Genomic DNA, 27,982 nt, shown 5'->3' on the forward strand with positions numbered 1-27,982 from the left:
ATACTTGATGGAGACCACACCCTGAAAGAAATCTTTCCTGAACTACCTCTTCTGGCCGTCAGCCTTCCAAGCTCATCATCAGAAGCAAGCTCACCACAGACCAGGACACACAAAGTCAAAGCAGCTCCAGATCCTCCATAACAACAAATGCAAAACCTGCCGACATATCTCCCGTGCAACAATGATCAATACCCCTCACAATACACCTTTCAAGATCTGTAACTTCTACAAATGACCATTACAACATGTGGTATACCTCATCCAGTGCACTAAATGCCCCAGTTATAACTTTGTGGGTGAAACCTACCACTACACGCTCGAATGAACTCACACAGGAAAATGATAAAAGACAACAACACCGTAACAGCCATGGACAAACACTTTTCATAAAATGATCACTTCATATCCGATCTCTCAATCCTCATCCTCAAATGAAGACTCCACAATACCTTCAAAAGTTGAGCCTGAGAGTTTACATTCATAATTTTGCTGGACACTAAAAATCATGGTCTTAATAAAGACACTAGATTTATTGTTTATTGCAACAAACTGTAACCCACAACCCCCCTTTTTTTGTCCTATGACCGCAGCAGAGTTAATGGACCACTTCACCTTGAATGGTCTCTTGCAACATATCTTAACTACTTATACTGAACAATCTGTTTCACCTTGTATTTCACTGTGACACTCCGAGTGCCTATCTCAGACCTGAAGAAGAGTCTGTGGAGCTTGAAAGCTTGTCTCTCTCACCAATAGAAGTTGGTCCAATAAAAGATATTACCTCACGCACTTTCTCTCTTTCTCTCTCAAAAAAAAAAAAAGAAAAAAAAAAGTCAGTAACCTTCTCTTAACTTGCTTAAATGTCTGTGCAAAATGCATGTTAACAAAACAGCTGATTTTAATAATGTATGGTCTTTCATAGGGCATATTGTAGCACATAATAAACAATCATGCCATGGTGTTCAGTTTACAGTAATATACAAGTATTCTATCAATGGATTCTACACAGAGGACTGATAGGTTCACATCCTATATTTGCTGTTCAACAAATTCTAGTCAACAAAAAGTCATCATTATTGAAGTAGTGATATATTGCTCTTACAGGACTTTTAAAAAGTAGTCATGACAGCAAAACTCAAGAGGTTCATGATTTCATCAGAACTCAAGAGTTACAATAGTCACCACTTTCCTTTATGTTTTATACAGCGTATTTGAAGTTCCATTATGGTTTTAACAAGTTTTTTTTCCTCTCTCAATTATGGATACAGGAACAATTTTGCATACCTGAGATTGTTAGAGATGTGCAATGGCACAAGAAAGAAAAAAAAAAGATCAGACCTAGTGGACCAAATGCTGATCTCTGAACCACTGACTGTAATGGGAAGTGTGCAATCATATATCTCCAAGTAACCTTGAAATTTAATTTAATCGCTGAAAATTTAAGGAATATAGTTTTACTTAAAAACACTGAAGGAGCAGCTTGTTAGTGGAACTTATGGGACCACTTTTCTGGTTAGAGACTGAAAAACATGTTTTCAAACCTTGAGCTTTCCAGAACAAAAAACTTATGTATAGTTAAAAACATAGACCTTGACCCTGCAAACAGGTATGTGCTTAACTTTTTTCATGTGCGTAGATCTACTGAAATCAATGGAACAACTCATATGATTAAATGGAGGAGGCTTTTCAGGATCAGGGCCATAGTGATATCAAGTTTTACTAATAAATGTAGGAGTATTGACTGAGGAAGGTTTTTAAAGTTAGCATAGAACAGTAAACAAAAAGGATATGGTTATTTCAGGAAGCATTCACTAGAATAACTTGGAGTTTAAAAAGGCAATCTATATGAGACAGGGTTAATTTTCCATTTATTATGACTGTTATTAAATGGTCTTCTCTGAATACCTGGAAAAAATCTTTTTCTCTGACAGGTGCTCCAATAATAGTTATAAATGCTGTATTTGTTTTGTCTCTGCCATGGCTGCAGACAAAATTGCATTATTTAGAGCAGTATCATTTGAGTGAGAAATCCATTATTCACTTTTTTTCCCTCTAGGGACATTTCAGAAGTCAGAACTGGTATTCAAAACTTGTTTATAAAACATAGTTGGGTGAATCATTTTCATAACACTTGCTTCATAATTTTACTCCCATCTCCACCTCTTTCCTCACCAGTGAACTTCATAACCCTAGGGGAGGAAGAATCCACAAATACGATTTCCCTTTACTGAATTTAGCAATCCATACCCACGCAGAACATATTCACATACACAATGTATATAAATGAGTCTCCTAGTGGAGTTCAACTGGTGCTAGGGGCCCTTGTACTGTTTTCCTCACAGTGGTGGGCATTTCCAAAAGTGTTATAGTGCCAGGTGTAAGGGTACACTTCTCCACAGTCCATTTTAAAGAGGTTGCAAGGAAGAGAAACATGCAGTGTTATAATTTCCACTGCTCTAGGACAAAATTACTCCTGAACACATTACCTCAGTCAACAGAGACAAAAGGAAAACATCTGAGCAACGTGTTTATTGATTTGAGCACAGTCAATACCCAGTTTTATTGGCTCTCCCGTCAAAAATACTTCAAGCAGGAAAACATCAGTTTCTTGACTTGTCTATGCCACAGACTACAGGGGTACAAATTGAAGAGCACATCAGAATGTTGTGACCTTAACCGCCCCATGTGGATACTGCTGATGTGAATTAAAAAGTACCTAGTTCGGGTTAAAGTAGTAGTCTTACAAACTAAGTACCTCTTAGTTTGCACCAGCAGCATTCACACGGCATTCTGCACAACACTTTGGTGCAACATGCAGTTCACATCCCTGTACTTCACATTGTGGCACAGTGTAGACACAACCATACACAAGCTAGAAAACCAAACCAGCCCTAGCCCTCCTTTGTTTGATGGATTTACTAGGATGAGAGAATTTATTTTTCCTGTGTTCCAGCTTCTCTAATTAATAGATCTTCCTTTCTGAATTATTATTTAATAGGCTCAGGTTTTTAGAAACAGATTCACTGTCAGTTTATGAGCTTGCCTGTAAAATCATCATTTAATCATTACACAAGTTGTTCATTCACCTCAGTTTCCCATTTCCTTTAATGTTCTCAAAGTGTGTGTGAGGGACATCTCCAAAATCCAAAAGCAGAATCTCAGGCGAGATCCCTAATATACAGTTCTTTATGAACCTTGTGTGAAGCTTCTTCATTCTCAGTGTATTTGCTTAGAGCCCTTTGGGGAACCAAGGAATTCTGTTTTCTGAGTATTGCTTCTAGCTCTAGTTATTCAATATTTTTTTCTGTCAATATTACTTTTCAAGTCCATATTACCTTCCTCTAGAGTCAATGGCTTAGTTGTACCTTTCAGGCATAGCCCAGCACTGTGGGCAGGATTAGCTGGGTCACGTGACATTAAAAAAAACATGTTTTAGCACAAATTTTCAAAACAAAATTCACCTTCAGGTGAACCACTTGAAAGATTTCAGACCAAAAGTTGAAAGTTTTAGAAAGATCTAAGTCGCAGAGGGGTCAGGAGAAAAACACACCACCTTAACTGTAATAGTCATTACTTTCTGCAAGCACATAACAAGATAAGAAAGGCCATACTGGGTTAGACCAATGGTCCATCTTGCCCAGTATCCTGTCTTCTGACAGTGGCTAGTGCCAGATGCTTCAGAGAGAATGAATAGAACAGGGAAATTATTGAGTGATCCATCCCATCATACAGTCCCAGCTTCTGACAGAGCTCTGGAGAGCTTTAGGGATACCCAGAGAATGAGGTTGCTTCTCTGCCCATCCTGGCTAATAGCCACTGATGGACCTATCCTCCATGAACTTATCTAGTTCTTTTTTGAACCTAGTTATACTGTTCGCCTTCATAACATCCTCTGGCAAAGAGTTCCACAGGTTGACTGTGCGCTGTATGAAGATGTACTTCCTTTTGTTTTAAATCTGCTGCCTATTAATATTATCAGGTGACCCCTGGTTCTTGTGTTAGGTGAAGGGGTAAATAACACTTCCTTATTCACTTTCTCTACACTAGTCACGATTTTATAGACCGCTATCATTTCCCCAGTTAGTCATCTCTTTTCCCAGCTGAACCCTCCCAAGCTTTTTTAATCTCTCATCATATGGAAGTTTTTCCATACCTCTAGTAACATGATATGATTGCTATGGTTGTGCGTGTGCGTGTGTGTGTGTGTGTGTGTGTGTTAAAACCTTTACATTATGAGCATCATTTCAATGAAAACTGTAACAGAAGCAGGCCCCCCACAGTGGGGTTCAATTTAGAGATTTTTTCACAGCACTCGCCTTGAAAACACCTGGCCTCTGCCATCAACTGCGAGTTCCAAGAATTCTATACATTCACCAATTAAAAGCCACCAACTGCAACATTTTAAAAAGTTTCATTAGTTGGCTAGAATTCATCAGATCAAACTAGCAAATTACATTGTCCAATAAATCAACTAGAACACGAAAGCATCCAACATTAGGAAAACAGCCTTTTCGCATGAAATGATTCTTCCCTTCACCATCTCAGGGGCTATGCTTACATTATTTACTGTTCCTGCTGTGCCTCTCTCACATCTACTGATCTTGGCATCCTATTCCAACTCGCACAGGTTAATCAGATTTCCACTCCCACCATCAAAAACCTGCCAATCTTTCTATCGCTATATATCTACTCAGTTCCACTTTCATTCCACACAAAAGCTATGTCAGCTTGCAGAAATCAATATCCCAACCCAACAGATCTACTAAGATTTCCAAACAAAACCACTTTGCAAGTGGGAGATTGGGGAAGAAAGAGAAAATAAAACTGAACAGATAAGCAGCCTCCTTGTGTTGTTCTATGCATTGTCAATAGGTATTACATCATATGATTAGCACCCTTGTCCCTCTTCCCAAAATAAGACTGAACACAAGCAAGAGATACGATGTTTCTATTTAATACATTTTTAGAAGTCAAGTCATAAAGTGTAGCAATTAACTACAGCACAAACAACTGTTTTAGAAACGAGAAAAACTCTGCAAAAGGGGCAGGGATAGCTCAGTGGTTTGAGCAGTGGCCTGCTAAACCCAGAGTTGTAAGTTCAGTCCTTGAGGGGGCCACTTAGGGATCTGGGGCAAAAATCAGTACTTGGTCCTGCTAGTGAAGGCAGAGGGCCGGACTCAAGGTCCCTCCTAGCTCTAGGAGATAGGTATATCTCCAATTATTTATTTAAAAAATTATATTTAAATTATTTAAAGCTCAAAAGCTCGTCTCTCTCACCAACAGAAGTTGGTCCAATAAAAGATATTACCAACCTCGTCTCACATGAAACTTTGGCATTTTTGAGTACTTAACCACGTAACCTTAATATGCTCTTAATGAAGAGTTTCTCCCAATCCTCTAAAGCAATATAAACATCTCGCTCGCTCAATTTTTTATACACGGAGCTCTCCTAGGGTATCCTAAGATGTTTCTTTTAGGTTTCATTTTCCAAGGCATTTAAAAGTAAGTATGCTAACCATGTATTCAAAGGAAAAGAAAGGATTGAGACACACATTGGGGAGGTGGAGTGGTGGTGGGGGAAGATAGGATGAAGATCAGCAACCAACAACAAAAGTAGAAGGACTGGGCTGGCTTGACATGTTCCTAAAAGGCTTTATTTACCCTTTTCAGTTGTGTATGAAAATTCAAGTGCCATACTAACAGAGATGGACGTGAAAGCCTTCCAGGTTTATCCAGTGGGAACCATATTTACAGCATATTTGGGGTCGGGAAGGAATTTTCCTCCAGGGCGGATTGGCAGGTGCCCTGGAGGTTTTTCGCCTTCCCCTGCAGCGTGGGGCATGGGTCGCTTGCTGGTGGTTTCTCTGCAGCTTGAGGTCTTCAAACCATTTTTGAGGATTTCAATAACTCGGTCCTGGGATAGGGGTTGTTATAAAATTGGATGGGTGGGGTTCTGTGGCCTGCCTTGTGCAGGAGGTCAGACTAGATGATCAGATTGGTCCCTTCTGACCTATGAGTCTATGAGTCTATGAGCATGGGACAAAGCAGTGCAAGACTCCCAATCCTGCTCTACGAGTATGGCTTGTGGGGTGAAAGGGCAGTTTGAGTCTTTGGCCTCTCTGCTGAGACTGTCACTGAGGGAACTAATTGTGGAAATTTGTTTATGTGATATGAACTTTACCCTGCTGGGAACTGGATTCAGACCTAAATTCAAACTATTATACTCTAATGCTAGGGCCGGTGTTAGGGGGTAGCAAGCAGGGCAGTTGCCCGGGGACCTATGCCATAGGTGGCCCAACAAAGCTAAGTTGCTCAGGCTTCAGCTTTAGCCCCAGGTGGCAGGGCAGGGCTTCGGCTTTCTGCCCTGGGCCCCAGCAAGTCTAACATTTGCACACTTGCAGCCCCCCACTCCTGGTTGAGAACCACTGCTTTAATGCTTAACGCAACTGACAGAGGTGAATGATCTAACTTCTGTTTTTCTAGCAGTAGAACCCAAAAGATGGGATATGATTTATACACACAGACTAACCCAATAATACGAATGAAGATTAATTGCCCATGTCCTCAATCTGACTTTACGAGGACAAGGTTCTGTATCTGACCAGGCAAAGACGCTGTAATTAAAAGATACCATATCTGTGAGAATAGTAGGTAGGTTATTCATCAAAGTTAATTTATTGTCACTGAATAGATTCTACCCTATCTCAAGGCACAACACTTTTTGTTCATATACCAGCAAAACATTAAATACATGTTCTTTAAACCACCTAATCCAGAGTGCAAACAGTAATCAATCTGCTCAAAGTGAATGGAGCACATGAGACCTCTGATGGGACCGTAATGAAATTCAAAAGAACATTAGGAGCACAGGTGGTAAAGGGAGAAATGCTGCAGACTTACTACTGGGAATTCTCATAGCACAGCCAGAGTCAACGCTGTGAAATGCCAGAGTGATAAAACAAAAACAAACAAAGTCTCTATTACTTTTTTTATTTAATTTATTCTGCAGACAGACAGATATGAATGACTGGGAGAGAGAAAAATATTTACTTCCCCAAATTGTTGTTGGAGAACCTTCTTCAGCAATAAAATGGATGACATCAAGCCAGGTTCTTTAGTATCACTTGCTCCTGTGGACGCCCTACAAGACTCATGAAGTATTTCATTGTAGACGTCAGTGAGAATCCCCTAATATTCAAGATCGTATACAGAAGGGTATCACTTTAAATAAAATTATTTTCCTGTTTGGAGCAGAGAACATAGCAAAGAATACACTCTTCACTCCATCTCAGGCTCAAAGTGTTACCATGTAACAACAGTCATATGACTGAGTTTACCAGTAAGCAAGACACATTTGAGGGAGAGCCGCTTACTTTACAAAATCTATGCAAAGAAGGAGACATCGCCTTAACTGTTATTTTCTCTTCCCAGGTGATTATTTTTGGACTCCTTTTTTCTTACTTAAATCCTAATGGGAGTCAAGACTGGACAGAGTAGGAAATCTGTTTTGTTTTTGTTTGTTTTTGTTTTTTAATTTTGCCATGCTTGCCCTTCGGAGCAAGTATTCTGGAGTGGTTAGGAAATATGATCTTGAAAGTAGTGTGAGCAAATGCGTCTGTGCTATTGAATTGATTTACAGAATCATGGTCTTTGAAATAAGCACTTGGTAAGAGGTATATAAAATAGACCTGATGTCACACAGATTTTATACTGGTGTAACTATGTTGATTAGGATTTAAATTTTTACTGAAATAGTTATAGCAGTACAACCGCTACTGTGGACACAGTTCTACCAGTATAAAGGTGCCTTATACCAATATAGCTTATTCCTCTTCTTTTGTGGAAATAAGCTACACTGGTACAAGAACTTTTATACTAGTATAACATTATCCACACTAGGGCAGTCGTGCCTCTACCTGTATCACAGTATGGCTTCCCCAGTGCTATACTGGTATAAATAAAACTAGTACTATTTGTTTTGTAGATAAGCCCATAGAGTTTTAGATTCTTTAATCTTTTTTCTCCTTTAATAAATCTCAAGCCCTCCATCCCATGAAAAACAATTAATTCAGCAACTTTATTGTTTTTGTATCCAGAACAGGTCATATTTGCCTTGAGCTTGTTAATCAATTTTAGTTGACAAGTTTGTTTTTCTATTGTTCGAGCACAAACAGTTTGCAGCAAGCATGCACAATGTGATGGCAAGTTGCGATAGGTCAGGAAAGTCATATGATACTGTTTTTCTTTCCTGACTGAATGAGTATGTAGATTTTACTATCAGAAAGAGGATCTTAACAAAGCCACTGGGGCTTTACAGCTCCCAGACAGAGATAAATCAGATGAGGATAAATTGTAATCATTTATTATCTGAGCAACAAAGCTATTGCCTGAGGCCCAGACAAATGAGATTAGTGTAAGGTTTACTTTTAATTTTCCCCCACAAAAGCAATGGTAGTTTTGTGCGGGGGTGTATGTACACACTTTAGCCCTGGTTTCTAAATGTAAAATCAGACCCTTGTTTAGCCTCGTTAATTGCCTCTATGCCAAGACTCCGGTGAGGCATTTGGGGAACACTACCCCTCTGCTATGTTAAGCAGTGTTCCATCCACTATAAGAATGTACCACTTGTGATGTACCTGCCCAAGCATCTAAACATTGTTTTTTCATTTGTACTGGTGCAAGTAACATTCAATCACCCAAAAGTTCACATAATAGAAAAATAAGAGGGTCATGAGCACATTTGAAGGCAATTTATTTTTTTTAACTAGAGTGAATAATTAAGGGGAAAACATTTTTTTGCAGTACTTGCTCAGATTTAGTCAACAATAACTGTTGCAGTTTTACCAAAGCATCTAAAACCCCCATCATTTAGCACTGACAAGTAGAAGCCGTTCAAATTTTGTTTTAATCTTCAAAATGACTGGTAGCTGAAAATACTTCTACTCTCTTCAAGCTGTCACCACCCACCTCTGGAATCTGGGGGTGGAAAGGAGGTGGAAAGAGAACGCCGATGATGGAGCTGCTTGGTTATTTATTCATTGTTAGTAATAAAAATAAACCTTCCAGTATGTTTGAGATGATCTGTAAGTTCCTGTCTATTTGAGGACCAGTTGATTTCTGTTAGTTATTGAACAATGCAAAGCGATGCTGTAACTATAGTACTCTGGGAAGACCAAGGAACATACATTCTATGGGACTTGTGCTTCTAAATCTCTTAGGTGTGTTTGAAAATCTCCTCCCCACCTTTCTGTCAGTAAAACACTACACTGCTGAGTTCTATGAGTGTTGCTAACTCAATTTTATTGCAAGTTTCATAATATTTGGTGTTTTACTTAAAGCTCCAGCTCTTGGAATCAAACGAATACATGAGAGTCTCAGTTTCCACTTAAAAAATAAATAAATTTCTGGCACTCATAATTGCAGAGGACGTCTGGAAAATGGGACTCAGGTGTATTCTAAAGATTCAAATACCAGAAGACATAAAAAACCCTCATTTAAAAAAAAACCTCCCAATTTGTGGATGCTTGACTCATGAGTTTTGAATGCTTGGGATGCAGCAATATTGTCTACCTCTAATCTGGTCTCCAGCCTATTGGTCTCCAATCTAGAAGTTAGTCAGAGAAGACTGAACATCCTGCTCTTTAGAAAAATACAATATGTACATGTAAAAAACCTTTCCTAGGTGCAGTTACAGTACAAATTACTGTCAGACTGAAGTAATATGAAACCTTCAATTAAAAATATTCTAAGGCAAAACATTAAAAAAATCCATTCTTAATTAAATTAACTCATTCCTCCCCACCCCCACAAATTAAAACATTCCATTGGCAATGTTGGAAGCGCCAGAATAAAATCAAGCCCTTAATATTTAACTCTGTGAAATTTTAAACACAGTCAAGGTTCAACTCCCTAGCTGTCATAGCAGCTTGCTATAATTACCCCTAAAGGCCATTTGATTTGATAATATATTCACCACTACATAACATTTACATAATGTTTTTCAATTATCTCTTAATATGCAAATATTAGGCTAAAGATGGGAAATGCAACTCCAGTGCTCCTAAAAACTATCAGATGCTATTTAAACATAGAAAAAATTACTTTAACACAACACTATGACGGCATAGTTAAAAAAGAGAGTCTGGAAATGCAAAATGTTGAAAATATCTAAAGCAGCCACACTGCAAATTGTGTATTTTTGGATATGTATTTAAAAATTAAATATTCTATTTTCAAACGTAAGAAAAATATATTTGAAAAATGCTAAAGAAAATAGGCCGCTAAGCTCTTCAGAACTAAAGTGTTAGAATTCCTGACTGTTAACAGGGAAAACCTGCTGCCAGTACTCATCTCTGAATAGCACTTCTCTGAAGTTTTCCTCCTAGACAATCCTCTGAGATTTTTGAATAATGCTAATAAGAGCACAGCAAATGAAATGCCAACATGTGCCCATGAGGTATCAATTCACATGGCCTCTCCTGACCATGTGCTTCCCTTATCACAGGCTAATACATGAAAATTAAATGGCATTTCCCGCCCTGCAAGTAGATTGGGTCTCACTGCAATAATTCACACATGGCCAGTCACAACCTACCCTCTTTACTACTTACGATTGAAGCTGAATTCTGTCAGCATTTTCAGCTGGCAACTGCAGGAGATGTATTCATATAATCAGCTTATACCGTGTATCTTAGTGAATAATGGTGATTGAGGGAGATGAAACCAAAAGACATAGGGCTAAATTGTTTTTAAAATTTAATCTCCCCTTTTAAAAAGTGTATATTAATTATTCCTCACAAACAAGAACAGTCACTTTGCTCTGCCAGCTGAGAGCACAGAGACACGCTTTCTTCCACACTAGCAGTACTGTCATCTTTTTGAGCACCCGAGCATGATCACCTTCTATATTTTATAAACAAGAAATAAGTTGCCAACTTGCTTTTTAATCCCTTACTAGGACTGGTTGAAAAATTGTCATCAAAATTTTGATTTGATGGAAAATTGGGTTTTCAAATGTACAAAAATTCTGGCAGAAACTGTCTGCTTTTCCTCAGAAATTTTTAACTTTTTATTGGAAAACCAAAAACCTGAAAGTCAAAATTTTTTAGCCCAAACCAGTTTTCAGCTGAAAATTTTTGGTTTTCAAATGAAAAAAAATCAAAATTTGCAGTGGAAAGACACACATTTTACAACTAGTCTTTAGTACCACCCCAAATCACAGGGTCTTTTTTCCCTTTCAAAAAACTTTGCCATCCTGTCTGTGAAAAATCCCTTCATTAGCCCAACTCTCCTAATAGCAACTCTCCCATGCTATGATCCAGCCTCTTGGATATTTTTTTGAAGGCAAAACTTCCTCTCTAGGGAAGGCTAGTAGCATACTTCCTACTTCCTGAAAGTTCTAATTCATACTGAACTGAAAAGTTATGCTTACCCTAGAAATCCTGCCATGTTGGTCTTTCACTGTCAAACACGGCTCCCTCTTCCCCACCCTAAACTACAGCTGAACAAAGTTTAGCCACTAGTGTGGATGAGGACAAAGTGTATTCCACACCAGATACAGAAAGCTTGCTGACGGCTCAACTGAGGAAAGTTGGAGCATACTTTTTGAATTAAAAGATGAACATATGTGCCTTATATGGTTACAAGTCAATTAATCTTTTTTATAAATGAGATAATTGAGTAAGTACCAGGTGATTAATCAAGCAACAAGTGGGTTCAGCTTGTCAGTTGAGGATGGTTAAAGAGAGAGATAGGAGGAGAAAGACAAAGGCACCCAGGATCTCAAAGATGTGAGATCTCTCCCTACCTCCTGCTCTGTGCCTTGGTGGCAGGCAAGGGCTCGGGGGAAAGCCTCATGCTGTGGGGAACAAACCCTTGAAAACACACTTCTAACAACTTTCCAAATAACAGTTCTATTTTCTTCTCATATCCCAAAGCTCGCACGGAAGCCGGAATTGCATTTCACAGCCCGTCTTTGAACAGAAAGCGTGCATGTATGTTGTTTGCATGTGCGCATCAACTGACATACTCAACTGACTACCGTGAGAGGCTGCTGCAGTAGGTAGAGGATAATTATATCCCTCAACTTATCAGTATAGCGAGTCATACATCTAATATTTATCTAGGATGTAGGTGTGTTTTGGTCTCAGGCCCAACAGCTTGCAAGGAAGAATTATAGCTCCTCTGGGTTTGACAGCCTGAACCCCAATGCGAACCAAATAATGTATCTGGAGCAGTTTAATCTTAGTCTGTGAAAAACAAAGACTAATGAGAAATGCAAAGAAAAGAGAAACAGGTTTATAATAAACTGGAAAACTATACAAGTTTTGTGATCCGACGCCAATCCTCAAAAAGATGGAGTGAAATCCTGAATCCACTGAAGTCTATGACAAAACTCCCATTGACTTCAACGAGGACAGGATTTCACCTAAAATCTCAGTTTTGACACACATAATGTCATATTTATATTTTCTAATTGCACATGTGACTACTTAAAGAAAATATACTTTTTGTTATGTGGCAGTAAAATTAACATTTATTCTTTTTTCAGTAGTAACACTGGAGTTACATGTTAAAAAGATTATATTAGAAGTATTTGTTGAATTTGAGTGCATAGTATCATGGAAAATATTTATGATCCAACTTCAGTGCAAGGGGATAAAAGTGTCCAACAGTATGATAGATTTCTTGCCACGTATACATTGAGTGTCCTTAAAAATGCACACTTAAGCATTTAAACAGTTACTGCAACATTTGTGATAATCTTATGCACAAAGAACGCCATATATCAGTGGTGGGCAACCTGCTTCCCACAGCTACCATTGGCTGGGAACGGTGAACCACGGCCATTGGGAGCTGCAAGGGGCCATGCCTGCAGATGGTCAACATCAGCAAAATGTCTAGTGGCCTGCAATCAGATTACCCTGACGGACTGTGTGCGGCCTGCAGGCTGCAGGATGCCCACCACTGCCATATATATTGCAAATAATAAAAAGCTATAAAGGGCCACTTTTTATGGATGCCCAATGTGCTCTCTCCTTTGATACTGTTTATTATAAGCCAAAGCAAACTAAAAAGCCACATGGCCCTGCTTTTATTTTACTGATCCAGCAACACTGAAACTTAAGATGAACATAAACATCTTTAAGATCTGTAAAAGCCTGAGGGTCTGTAGCTTTCTCTTGTCATGGCTAAAGCTGATCTATTGATCCCTGAGAAGGGCAAGTGAAGTTTAATTGTTAGAAGCTAATTTTTCTTAAGCTTTACATTAGGAAGAATGTCTGAACAGAAATTAAAGTGATAGATGATACTTCAAAATGTACTGCAACATGAGTGTCCCAGAGTTTAAGTATCTGTCCTAATTCTTGTACCGGTCTCAGGGTACAGCTCCAGATTACTCATCTATATTAGTTTTACTTGCAAAAACAAAAAGATTTATTGGCAAAGAATTATAACAATATTTGTACAGTTAAGTTGGATACTTCAGAACTAAATGATGCCACAAAAGAAAAGATAATTCAAGGAAAACAAATTAAGATATTGTTAAAAATCTTTAGAGGCTTATACTTCGGTCATGTTGACACTTGTGTTGCATTAGCTTCTGGGAACTATGAGTGATCACTTTGTCCCAGTAAAAGTGTTCACACAAAGCAAATTTCAAAAGATACATGCATTATTATTATTTAATGGATTACAGTAACACCCAGATACTAACTGATATCAAGGACTCATTTTTCTAGGCACTTTACAAAGGCAGAGTAAAAGACAGCCTCTGCCACCCACCCACCCCAAAAGCTTAAATAGACAAGACAGGCAATGAATGGGAGAAAAGACAGATTATGATCTCCCTTGTACACATGGGGGACACAGAGATTAAGGGTTGAATTCAATGCCCATTGAAATCAAGGAGTCTTTCCACCAGTGGCAATGGGTGTTAGACCAGGCTGCAAGTGATTTGCACAAGGTCATAGAGGGAGTCTGTGGCAGGAATTGAGTATATTAGCATTGGCTCAAAGTGTGTGTTTGTGCACGCACGTGTGAGTACACGCACACACACACACACACATATGCGAGTATGCACACACAAAAATATCGGTGCAGAAGCCTTCTCACAGACATCAGCTCAAGTAACAAACAATACCATGTGACTCCTTTGGTCAATCACAAAGAAGCACAATAGTTTGAATTTTAAATATTCATAACAGACCCAAGGGACTGTCTACATGTTTCACAAGATACACAAACACGGGAATCCATCATGTCTGGCCCATGGCACTCTTATGGAAGGAATGGCAGGACTTTCAGAAAACATCCTCAGATTACTCACCACACAAACAGCCAGTTTCTTCCAGGACACCACCAACATTCTTCAAAAATTGTGCAACATTAACAACTTCCCTCAGCAGACTCTCCTTGCCACCCTGGATGTCACCTCCCAGTACACCAATATCCCTCACAATGATGTCATTGCTGCCTGCCTCAAATATCTTCAAAACAAATGGAAAACACTCAGATATCCACCCAAACACATTGGCAAATTCATCCATTTCATCCTCACTCATAACAATTTTACATTAAACAACAAACACTTTGTTCAAATCATGGGAACAGCCATAGACACTAGGATGGCTCCCCACTACACCAACCTCTTCATGCGCCACATTGAAGAATTTCTGGACAAATGCATCAATGATATATCTGATATCTGATATTTGCCTTCCTCTGGACAGATGACCTAATCTCCCTCACAGATTTCCACCACAACTTCAACAACCACCACTCATCCATCAGATTCTCTCTAGAACACTCCCACACCAACACTAACTTCCTCGACACCATGACCAACTTAAACAATAGAACCCTACAAACAACTATACACAAGGAATTCCTGGATTATCACGCTAACCTCCACACATCTAGTACGCACCCCAAACACACCAAGAAATCTGTTATCCATAGCCAGGAAAGCAGATACCATGGAATATGCTCCAACAGATAAGTAGATCACACCATGGAACAGGCCACTCAAATACCCCAAGAAAACCGGCTTCGATACAGGGGGCAAAAATTCTCTGCTTGTTGCCTACCATCCCACATTGGAACCCATATGAGATATCATTAAACAATTATGACCCACTCTCAATGAGGACCACATCGTGAAATGAATCATTTCTGAACCACTTCCTCTCACCTTCAAATAACCTCCCAACCTCATCATCAGGCCCAAGGTCCCCCACAGTCCAGGAGACACCAACTCAAAGAGGCATCAGACTTTGCCATAACAACAGATGCTAAACCTGCAGATACATCTCCACTGCAACAATGATCAATACACCCCATATTATACCTTTCAAGATCCATGGGTCCTGCACATACTTGTCACAAAATGTGGTATATCTCATCCAGTGCACTAACTACCCCAACAATTATGTGGGTGAAATGAGACAGTTACTATTCTCTTGAGTAAACTTGCACAGAAAAATGGTAAAAGACAAACAGCATGCCATCCATGATCACTCCATATTTGATCTCTCATTCCCCATCCTCAAAGGAAACCTGCAAAAGAGAAGCCTGAGAACTTAAATGCATAACTATGCTAGATAGCAAAAGTCCTGGACTTAATAAAGACACTGGATTTATGGTTCATTGCAACAATATGTAACCCACTAAACCTCCTTTGTCCTATGACTGTAGAGGTGTTAACTGCTCACTTCACCTTAAATGATCTCATGCAATATGTATTAACTTCTTATCTGTTCTACCTTGTATCTTGCTGTGACACTCTGAGTTGCTTTTCCAGAGTTCTGTGTAAGCTCGAAAGGTTGTCTTTTTCACCAACAGAAGTTGGTTCAGTAAAAAATATTACTTCACCCATCCTGTGTCTTTAAAAAATATCAGAAGATACTTGTTGAATAAATTTATACCTTTATATTGAAGTCTCTTATTAAGGCAATCTGGTCAAACAAACCACCCGAGAGGGAATCTCTCTATTAATGCACCAAACAGTTACAGCATGGGCATTCAAAGTGCAAGCTTTCCTGTAGCATCCTGCAAATGTGTCTGAAACTTGGCTTGTGAAGACCACATCTAAAGGTAAGTGGTAAATTCATATATTTCATGTCCAGTGAGTCCTTGACATTAATAATAAGGATGCCAGTTACTCCTAGTTGTGCTGCTGGTTTCTGTGATAGGGAAATCAACCCACAGAGGACAGGATATTATTTTCGGGGCTTGTGAATTCTGCAGTTTGCTATGGAATCCATCCCTCAGCCTCAGAACCGTGCCCCAGAATCCACGTATTGTTAATTATTCCACTGCTGATCATTTTAGCAGAAACATCTGCTGATGTGTTTAGCCCACAATCCCAAACTGTCTCCCATATCTCCACAGGTGCCGAAAGCCCCAACTGTCTTCTACCCAACTGTAAAAAGAAAACTCTTACTCATTATGAATATAAAAGTCTCTAGTGTATCAAAAACAGCATCACAATAAATTTAATGGAATCATTAAAACAACACAGGGCTACTGTACCGAGTGTGTTGTTCAGTATATTTAATTAATTGACAAGCTATATTTATTTTAAATGAAGCTGCATCAAACTTTCCAATCTGCCATGAAAAAGTGTCAAATCCAAGAATCTTACTGTAAATTTTAGGCTCAACTTGCTGCAGAATACGTGGGGCCCTGACTATTTTTATTAATGCTGTACTAAGAAATTAATCACGTAAGTGAGGAAAGAAGGTCCAGAATGGAGTTCAAGACAATTTTGCTTTGAAGTCCAATTTGCATAGCATTAATCTTTTAGGCAGCAGTGAGCAATGGGCAAAACTTAAAATGTTCAAATATTGGTTCAGTTAAACACCAAAAAGTTTGGCAGCACATCTCAGCTATCTAAATCACTTTAATCTCCAAAACCGCAGTATTTATTTCACAAGTCTAGATGCTACTTTAAGATTTTCATTGCTTCCTTGTTCTGGACAGGCCAGAAATATTGTGAAAAGAGCTTTTCTTGCTATACTTGCATTACCTCTTTTTTCTATCCCCACAGGAACCAAGAAGTGTAGAGGTGCACAAGAGATAAAATGAAGAAAGTTAATTCATCTGATGCTCAGAAAAGGTTCAGATTGCAAGATGAGTGACATTTGGGGATCTTATTCCACTCAAACCTGTATCCCTGGCAATAATCAGATTTCTTTCAGCTCAATCTTTCCATTTATTGGACTATCTGTGTTGACATTTATTTCATTATTTCTCCTGATCTATTTTTTTTAAATAAAAGATAAGAGGGGCCCAAACTACTGCTCCAGGCACTTGTGATAATATTTTAAAAATTGTTACTATTTAGCATGCCATCAATTTCGCCAATGGATTGGTAGAAAATAAACACTGACAAATGCTTCCGTTCCAAGATTCCTCACGTTTCTCCTTTCTCCAAAATTCAAGAAGAATAGATTCATAGATGTTTAAGGCCAGAAGAGACCATCATTTAGTCTTACCTCTTGTATGACACAGGCCTTAAAATTTCAGGCAGTTACCCCAGCATTGACCCCAGTAAATTGTGTTTGACTAACCGTATCTTCCAGAAACACATCTAATCTTGATTTGAAGACAATGAAAGATGGAGAATCCACTTCTTTTGGTAATTTGTTCCAGTGGTTAGTCACCTGCATGGTTAAAATTGCGTGCTTTTCTTCTAATTTGAATTTGTCTGCCTTTAACTTCCAGCAATTGGTTCTGTTGTGCCTTTCACCACAAGATTAAAGAGCCCTTTAGCACCTGGTATTTATGCCCCAGGAAAGTACTTGTACCCTGTAAACAAGTCACCTCTTGGTCTTCATCTTCGATAAGCTAAACAGAATGAATTCCTTAGGGTGCTCGCTGTAAGCCAAATTTTTCCAATTCTCAAAACATGTATGTGGCTCTTCTCTGCACCAATTTTTCCACATCCTTTTAAAAAAATGTGGACACCAGAACTGTGTGAAGTATTCCAGTATCTGCCTCACCAACGCCATTATACACCTCCCTATATGTCCTCACTACTCCCCCGCATGTATACAACCATGCATCACAATAACCCGTTTGGCTACTGCATCGCAGGAGGGCTTTGCAGTGTACCCTAAAGGTTAAGAGTTAGAACAAGGACAGGAGCAAATCCCAAAGTCAAGGGCCTCTCACAGATAAAGCCTCATGGCAGCTTGAACAGTTCTATTTACCAAATGGGAAGAGAGGGTTGTTTGCTTAAAAAAATTATTATTATTTTGCCAAGATTAAGCTCAGATTTTACTGAATCAACTCTCAGCTTTACCTTAAAAGGTATGAGCATATTTATTTTCCCAGTAATCAACAGCTAGTAATAAATGTCCAAAAGTCCCTTAAAAATTATGATCAGCCTAGAGTGCTTTGTCCCTTCTCCTGACCACAGTAATGGCAGGAAACATTTTGTTTGAATTACTGAATTACTGTTGAATTATTACCAGAAGGTGTTAGATATCATGGTGATGGATGGATCAGCAGGCACTGCAGAGTGCCAGTTAAAGTGAGGGGCCATAGATTCTCTCCCTCCTTCCCCCGCATCACCTGACCATCCTTTACCCCTCTCAGGTGCCTACCCCAGAAGTCAGACCCCATCCACATTCACTAGCCCATGAGCTTCTACACCTACCCCCTCCAAATTTGAGTGAGTGGAACTTGGCACACAGTGTTGCAGCCCACTCAGGTTTGGTCTAGCCCAAAAGCGATTAGGCCATGGCAAAAGTACCCTCCCACCCCGGCTTCAAGGCCTATGAGATGGATGAACAGAATGAATGCAACATAAAAAAGCAAGAAGTAGGATGCTGACGGATTTAACTAATTTGCCAGATTAGAGTGACATAACTAACAAATCCAAGATGACATGGGCACCTGCTCTATTTTCCCTCACCTTCCCTTTTCTATAGAAGAAAATTGCCGTCTTACTGTCATACTTTTATTGGCTCACGTACAAGTTTCATAGACTTGTGAAAATGTAACTAAGGGAGGGAACGTGAGAACAACTCCACTTTTTTCATCTCTCTCTGCCGTATTTCTGGGGCTTTATGTTGTTCATGTTTGGAAGAAAAAAACACATAAAGTTACAAGCAAGAAAAAAGTTTAAAATGTAGCTATAAAATCGTAAAACTACAGCATTTGTGGTATCGGGTCAGACCAAATGGCCCATCAAGTCTCATATGCTCATTTCTGCAGTGGCCAATATTTTCTATATCAGAGAAAAAAATAAAATCGTAATGCATGTTGTTGATTGTGCATGAAGAAAAAATTGCTTCCTGACCCCTGAAGCAATCCGTTTACTCCCTGAAGCATGAGATTTGATTACATTCATCTCAGCAGGTATAACCATGCAGACTACTCTACACCTCCTAAACCCCCTACACATTTTATTTGACAAAATAACACTGGATCTGTAAGAATTTCTAAACTCTTTCAATTCTGCAGCATGGAAATCCGTTAGATTGGAGAAGAACTAGAGAGAGAAAGCCAAAAGTCTGTATACTAACAGTATCAACTGCACATCAAATGGGTATTAAAATTGTGACAGTCTGTACTCCCTTTTATAGGACTATGATAAATTTTGTACAAAGTATGCCTCGTCAGGTATCATTTGAAAACTCATAATGTATTGATCATTATTTCCCAGGTAAAATGTGTGTGGCAACATTGCAAGTAAAGCTGTAGAATTCCTCTGTATGGTATTAGGAGACATATTCCAAGTCTGGGGGCGGGGAGCAGCCACAAACCAGTTCCCCAGGAACAAAAGGCTAGCCAATGCCTCAGCCAGGTGTTAGCAAAATCAAATGGAGCATCACCTGGTTAAGTGGTCATTCTTTGGCAGGAAAGAGGATGTGGGTAAAAATCTACATCTTGACAAAGAAACAGTTGAGAGTTCCCATCCACACAGACTTTCTGTCTCCTGAACTTCAATTTGAGATGATTCTTAAAGAAAAGAAAGATCCGTAAAGAGGAGATGCCTCCAGGATTCCTCCTCCCTCTCTACCCACGGCATCTACAACACCTGAAGAAGAAAGGCAACAGCTGTGGACTGGGGAAGGGATCCTGACTGAAAAATTCAGCCAGTAAGACTGCTAAAAGACATGTAGTGAGAGAGACCTTTCCTTTGAATTCACTCTAGCTTGTTAAGTTAGGTGTTAGTTGCAATTTACTTATATTTTCTTGTAACCAATTCTGACTTTTATGCCTCATTATGTGTAATCACTTAAAATCTACCTTTTGAAGATGATACACTTGTTTTATGGTTTTTATCTAGATAGTTTGTTTGGATTGAAGTGTTTGGGAAGCTCCATTTGGGATAACAGGATTTGTTCATATCATTTTCTATTAATAAAATAGAGCGCTTGTATTGTCCAGGAGAGAGCTGGGCAGTACAAGATGCACATTTCTGGGGGAAAGTCTGGGACTGGGTATTGGCTGGTGTTGCTCCAGCAGTGTACTTCATGCGTGGCTGGCTGTAGCACTGTTGCAGTAGAGCTGGGAGTATGTGAGCTGACTGCAAAGCAGTGTAAAAAGCACTCCAGGTTGGAGAACTCAGAGCACATAGCTGTTCATCAGTCCAGAACGTACGCTGGGTAACGTCACAATAATATACTGGCACTTTAAAAAAGTGTCAAAACAAAACACCCTGTAAAATGATCAAGATTAGCACTAATGCACAACTGAATGGAATTCACTGCAATTAAAACAAAAACACACAAAAATCATACCAATGAAAAAGTTGCATATTTAACACAGGCTCTAGGATGATATACAGCATCAGTGATATAAAACACAGGTGGTCTGTAGTAAAATTTAAGTGCAGATCTGTTCAACAGACCTTAACCGCCACCCGTCAAAAAATTAAATGGAAACATTGAGTTCAACATCTGTCTCTTATTGCCACATACTCAAAAACTACTCTAAGCCTGGCATGACTTTCTACAGAATTACTCAGTCATAGAATGTAGGCTTAAAATGGCATTTGAATGTAAATCTCGTATCAATAATGAGAAAAGTCAGCACAAAAACTGCCTTCATAATATATACCACTGCAATCTTTAGTTTTCATTTGTACAAAGACTCATCTACAAGTCTGGTGTCTTCTTGTCAGTTTCAACATGGCAGTTTCAGTTGAAACTTGGTATTAAACACAGTGCAATGTGGAAAACCAGCAACAAGCATTGAAAACTGTGAAGCAATTTTGTATAAAAAATAAATACTAGTAATAATTAATGATGCAAGAGAAGGGACCATGATCTAGTGGTCTGAGCACAGGATAGCAAACAAAGAATTGCTCAGTTTTCATCTCAACTTTGACATCAATTTTCTCTGTGGCAATAAGCAAGTCATTCAACCTGACTGCCTCAATAAAGTTCGGGATACCACTAATTACCTGCTAAAATTGGGTTTGGTGATGAAAAAGTTATTGAATGTTTGTAAAGCGGATCAAAGCAGAGACATGTTGTACAAAATGCTTAACATAACATTCTTGTTACAGAATTTTGCAAACCCCATATCTCCAACAAATTTCACTACATCCAGATCTGTTTTTCTATCTGAAGTGCCCAACAGTCTCCCTCACGAAGCTTCATTACTGAAGGTTAAGCTTTCTTCAGGACTACCACTTATCTCAACCTCAGTTTTACACATTTTTGTAGTATCCCCCAAAGCCCTCAAACACAGGGTTTTAACTATACACAGTTTATATCTCAGAGGTTGGGTCCTTCAATAGAAGATGCAAGTAACTAAAATCACAGGATCTGTACCACAGGAATCCATGCAAGATTAGTGAGATGCCAATGACACTTGTGCTTCTATTGTCACGGTAATTTGCAGGCACGCTTCCCCCAGGTCAGACTGGCAGAGTCCCTGAGGGAGAAGAGACTTGATTTCCTCTGCAGCATGGGGCCTGGGTCACTAGAGTATGTAGTGGATTCTCTGTAATTTAAAGTCTTTAAATCATGATTTCAGGACATCAGTAACCCATCTAGAAGTTAGGGATCGAGTGAAGTTCTGTAGCCTGTAATGTGCGGAATGTGACTACATTGGCACGATGGTCCTTTCTGGCCTTAAAGTCTATGATGTGCCCCGCAACACTTGTGGGCCTTCCATGTTATACTGTGTATTGTGGTAGTACCCAAAAGGCTTATTCGGGATTGGAACCCGTTGTGCAAGGTGCTGAACAAACACAAAGCAGGATAGGTCTTGCGGGGTTACCAGCCTATGCTATGGCATTGGGAATCAGAATGCAGCAAAAGGCATTTCAGGTTCAATTCACATTCGGTCACATGTTACTTGTATCTAAGATGGAAGGAAAGGAGGTGACAGAGGGTGCCGAAGACCCCATGGCTGGTGGGGAGGAAGTAGGGATTTCAGTGTTCTGTCTGCCTTTCCTGCCTTCTCAGTTAAATCTATTTGGGATGATGTATGCATGTAACGTGGACCACAACAATGTCGGCAAATCCACGACTATGGGTGTGTCACGAGTGGCTCATGGAATGTGAGCAGGATTATCACAGCAGATTTAGGGGTGCTACTGTCTGATGGTACCCCACAATGCACAGAATCTCGTGTGTGGAGTGGGAAAGAGAGAGAGACAATCTTGGTTAGATAAGAGCTTCAATTGATTTGCCAACCTCTTCTCTCTCTTTCCAGGGTAAGTTGGTAGAACACACATGGTACCATGAGACTGAGCTATCCCAAGGTACGAAACTCCCTTACTGAGGAAATGAAAGTTACTGCAGGCCTTACCAGCAGGGCTGGTGCTACCATTTAGGCAGCCTAGGCAATTGCCTAGGGCGCCAGAATAATTGGTGGGCGCCATTTTGCTGGAGGGGGCGGCAGGCGGCTCCGGTGGAGCTGCCACAGTGGTGCCTGCAGAGGGTCCGCTGGTCCGCAGCTCCGGTGGAGCTGCCACAGTCATGCCTGCGGACAGTTGGCTGCTCGCGCAGCTCCAGTGGACCGCCCGCAGGCATGACTGCAGCAGCTCCACCAGAGCCGCGGAGCACCGGACCCTCCGCAGGCACCACTGTGGCAGCTCTACTGGAGTCACAGGACCAGAGCGCAGCCGAAATTGCCGTCCGCCTAGGGCGCTCAAACGCCTAGCGCTGGTCCTGCTTACCAGGTTCAAGTCTAACTGCAAAACCTCTATCTTAACCTAAACTTTCCCACAACAACAGCTGTAATATACGACTAGTAACTAATGTGAAATATCCTCCTCTATCACAGCCCCAGTCTCTATTCAGGACACACTGAGGCCAATGGGTAAGAGGGACAGACACACACCAATCTTGTTCTCTTAATATTTCAGCTGCCCTGTTTTGGAGGACCTGATTTAGCAAGGCACTTAGCTAAAGTGGGGAGGGATAACTCAGTGGTTTGAGCATTGGCCTGCTAAACCCAGGGTTGTGAGTTCAATCCTTGAGGGGGCCACTTAGGGACCTGGGGCAAAAATTGGTCCTGCTAGTGAAGGCAGGGGGCTGGACTCGATGACCTTTCAAGGTCCCTTCCGGTTCTAGGAGATTGGTATATCTCCAATTATTACCTTATACGCAGAATTTAAAGCAGGTTCTTATGTTTCATTGATTTGGGATTTGGATTTAAGCATATGCTTAAGTGCTTTGCTGAACTGGAACCTAATTCTAAGTTGTCAGTCACTTTGAGAATGAGACCAAATAAAAATTCAGATCCAAAAGCCAAACGCAACGTATGCACTTAGCCCTCTCCTCAAAACTTTGCTTGGAAGAGTGGGGTGCTTTAAAAAAGTCCATGGGATATGCAGGATTTATCTTGTTATCATCTTATGGTATTTAATACAGAGGAGCAAACAGAAAATAATCAGAGGCAAAAGCTGCTAGACTGCCCATTATTTATGAAGAAGGATTTATCAGCTCTGCACTTTAAAGAAAGTTTCTACCACTTAATATTTCAGAAGCAGAGAGTAATTCTTTGTGCCTTTTAAATTATACACTTTAGAAACTGTAAAAAAAAAAAAAAATCCTGCGTTCCAATACAATAATGGCTAGCTCTGAATTTCTAAAGAAGAAACAGTTGCAGCCTGAATGCACATTTTGAAACAAAAAACATTAAATGTGAGACAACCCTTGCCCTAGACGGTAACTGCTGATTTTAAGACTACAGATCAGCAACACATCCTCTATTTTCAATTGAAAAGGAAAGTTTCCGTACATGTTCTCCTAAATGTCAGTTCTAGTTTGTACTTCTCAACATAATAAACTAAAAGTGGTACTTGGCTGCTAACCACAGAGGATCTGACACAAACAACTGCATATGCTGTTTTAGAGGAGGTTTTTTTTTTTTTTTTTTAGTAAATGTTATAAGACACTATATTTCATTATGGCTTTGTAAATAACCTTATAATTGTAATTCCACATAAACAACCATAATTAAAAACATTAAGACTGCACAGTTAGATACTCAAAAGTAAAGAACTGTCACAGCATGTTCAACCTTACCCATGTGTATGCATTATGAGGCAGTATTTAACAACACAATGGGCCAGATCCACAGCTGGTGTGTATGAGTGTAGCTTAATTGAAGCAATACACACCAAGTGAAGAACCTGTCCAATGCTTTTTAATATTAAACCTTGGCTACGTAATGTACATGCTTACAAAAGAACCCTGTGCAAAATACTCTCCGATTGTGCAGAATATAGTTTTCAACAAGTTGTAACCTGATCAAAACAAAACCAAATTTCACTGGGATATTAAAAGGAATTCCCCATCAGCAAGAGCTATTTCTAGGTAAACACACACACACTTAAGCTGTACAGCTCCTCAAAGAAGGCAACAGGATTTGCTGTTTAATTGTTATTGCTGGGAGGTACTAGATATGCAATGTGACCAACAGAATAGACAGACAGATCAGCAGGCACTGCAGAGCACTATTTAAAGTGAGGGGCTATAGATTCCCCGCCCCCCGCATCACCTGACCACCCTTTTCCTCTCTACTACCCAATAGCTTAGCCCCATCCCCCAACCCTAGGTAAACATTAACTTTCTGTCTCTAGCGGTACAGGTCCTCCATAAGGCAATAGGATTTTTTTTAAGATGCCAAAAATGTATTTTCCCCTTCTTTATCTTCATGTTCAGATAGGATTGACAATAAACTTTTTTTTTAAAAAACAAGACAAAACAAGAGCTTACTCAATCTGGCCCCCCCAAAGACTAGACATTGAAAAATTTTGAACCCAAAAGGTGAAAGCCTCTGGAAGTTACAAGTCCCTGAAATGAACAGTACCATACAAGATGATGCCCATTCTAATTAGAAGCCAACTCCTTGCTGCCCACCCAGACTCTCTTAACCTTTGCTCCTCTGCCCCAAACATTCCTTCCCTGATACCTCTTATTGCCCACTTTTCCCACGTTTGTATCTCTTACTGCTCTCTTTCCCTGCCTTCCCTGAATCCTTCCTCCAAAACTCTCTACCAAATATGTATTAGGTTTTTTGAAAATCCCACAGAATTAACACACAATTCTTTATATATTCATTTTTATTAAAAAATACTTTTCAGTGAATGGAAACAAAGAAACCAATCTCACAATCTTTCTGTTGTAATGCTTCAAACAGGGTGCTAACAAGATCAACGTGGAATGGTGACATCACCATTTGACGAGGCTATACTAGTACTAATGATTACTGATGTTATTGTGCACTGGCAAACAACTGAGTAGGGAGAAACCAGGATATAAATCATGGAAAACCACCAAAATGTATTATTTCCCCCCAAAAAAATATACCAGCAGAGACTTCATACAAGCCAGCGGTTGCACATATGAAACTCTTCAGTCTTACATCCTAGCCAGTGGCAGTAAGATTATTTGGGCGGGAGACACCCATGACAGCATATCCAACTACAATTGTCTTGTCTCTTCAGTCCTATTACAGTAGTTCTATAACAGTTGTAGTCTGAACTATTCATTTAGTGTTCCTTTTATACTGTTCAATGGGGTTTTTTAAGGCTGGAATTCAAAACTGAGACTATGCTATTATCTTGGATGCATACAGTCTGAGCAGCTACTTTGAAGGCTTTAAGTGATGGGCCAGCACAAGGCTATTCTCTGCACAGGGAAAAATTTCGCCTTTGGTGTACTGTTCTCTTGGCATCCTGCACTTAAAAGCATTAGATGAAGTATCAGCCAAATCATACTTCTGATTTATGTTGCAGAGCCTGAGGGAATAACAACCAAAGTAACACTTATAACCATTAGCTCTCGCTTTTCTGACTTCCTCAATTTTGTTGCACAGGGCCGCAGTGGGCACAGGGCAAGAGGAAAGGAAAGATTTCATTAGCATAGAGAATGTAGAAAAAGAATGTGTGCGGTAGAAATTCAATGGCAAAGTTGTGCTGCCAACTTGGGCTGTATGGAAATGAAACTTGTGGCAATGTCTGTTGGCAAATACAGGAACGATAATAATACTGATTTGTAACCGAAATGATACATAATACAATGAGTCATACATTGCTACACTATACTAATTAAGAAATGAAAATGACAAATGTAAATGGAGTAAAACTATATAGGTATAGTACTCAAAACTAATTGTAAACTGCCTGAAATTATATCATTAACTTTCTACTGTAATTTTGTTATTCTACAGCACACTATTATAGTAAATGATGTATGTAATAGCTGACATTTATGTAGAGCTTTAAATACTGTAATATATTTACAAACTATGGGTTTACTTGCAGGTTTACACCTTACGAGCCCCTAGGCACAGCATCTTCAGCACACACACACAAACATGCACACAGACCTGCCTACAGCTGACCTTCATGTTTTCCGTAAAAAATGAAACTTTTAACCCACTTTTAACTTTAAGTCACCCCTAGAATGCCAGCACCCCTAGGCACATGCCAACTGTGACTAACCGGAAACCCGGCCCTGCATACTTGTGCAAATGTACATGTGTAGCCTTATTAAATCAGTGGGACTGCTCACATGAGAAAGCATTCAGCAACCTAAGTAAGGGCTGCAATATTGAATCTTTTATGTGGGGAACCTGAACATCACCCCCAAAATGTATCTATCCCTGAATAAAAGCTAACAACTGTCCAGCAGCACATAGCAACCCTGTACAATTTACAACAGCATGTCAAGAATATAGTATTTTATTCAACTGAAGAGAAAATTTAAATAGGAAGAATGTAATTACCCAAATTAGAATTGCCCTAGAACACTGGAGTTACCACCATAATCATGCAAAAGTCAGAGGATCTTTCAGTGACCACAGGTAGCCAGGATCTTGATATTATCTCTCAACCAAAAGACAGTACCCTCCAACGGCAGTGTTCTGGAAGTATCTTGCTGTGGCACTAGTTCAATATGGACTATGCCACCTACTGAATCATAACACCAACAGATAGCTAGTATAATAACCCTAATGCACTAACAACAGCCTTGTTGAATGCCTGAAAGGATTTACAGTCAGGACGCCCATTTCCCGTATTACACTCACACTAGGTAATGCACACAATTTGCCAAAAAAAACACTGGAATTAATACAGCAAGTTGCAATTGGTACTATACCCAATGTATAAACACATACAAAAGAGGATCGCAATGGCACACGCTTCTACTGAATCCAACTTATGTAGCATTCAATCCACTCTGAGACTACTGGGAAACCATGCACCATCGCCAGAAAAATAGTTCGGGGACAACAATGAAAAGAATCACACAGATCATCTTAAACTGAAACGTTTGGTTAAATAAATAAGTTAGACTTACGTAGTTCTCCTACTTTCAGGATTTCACACAGCATCTTTGTCAGCTCGATGCTACTGCGGCCAAAGGGACATTCATGTTTGTCTTCTCGGCTGCTGTTTTCCAAGACAATCTGAAGTGGAAATAAAAATGGAAGTTGATTTCTTTGGACATCATGTGTGTTAAAGAAATGTCCTCTATGCTCAGCATATACAGTGAACATC

At 39.6% G+C, this 27,982-nt stretch overlaps 1 protein-coding gene across 1 annotated transcript in view; it reads right to left on the reverse strand.

Moving 5' to 3' along the window:
- The window catches only part of LOC127044633 (engulfment and cell motility protein 1), a 305,086-nt gene that overhangs the window by 39,182 nt on the left and 237,922 nt on the right, over window positions 1-27,982 (reverse strand). The window contains exon 15 of the mRNA XM_050939721.1: window positions 27,783-27,891. Coding sequence (XP_050795678.1) covers window positions 27,783-27,891 — 109 coding nt within the window. The remainder of the gene's footprint in view (window positions 1-27,782; window positions 27,892-27,982) is intronic.

The sequence above is a fragment of the Gopherus flavomarginatus genome, chromosome 2, assembly GCF_025201925.1.
Source record: "Gopherus flavomarginatus isolate rGopFla2 chromosome 2, rGopFla2.mat.asm, whole genome shotgun sequence".
Taxonomy (NCBI): Eukaryota; Metazoa; Chordata; order Testudines; family Testudinidae; genus Gopherus; species Gopherus flavomarginatus.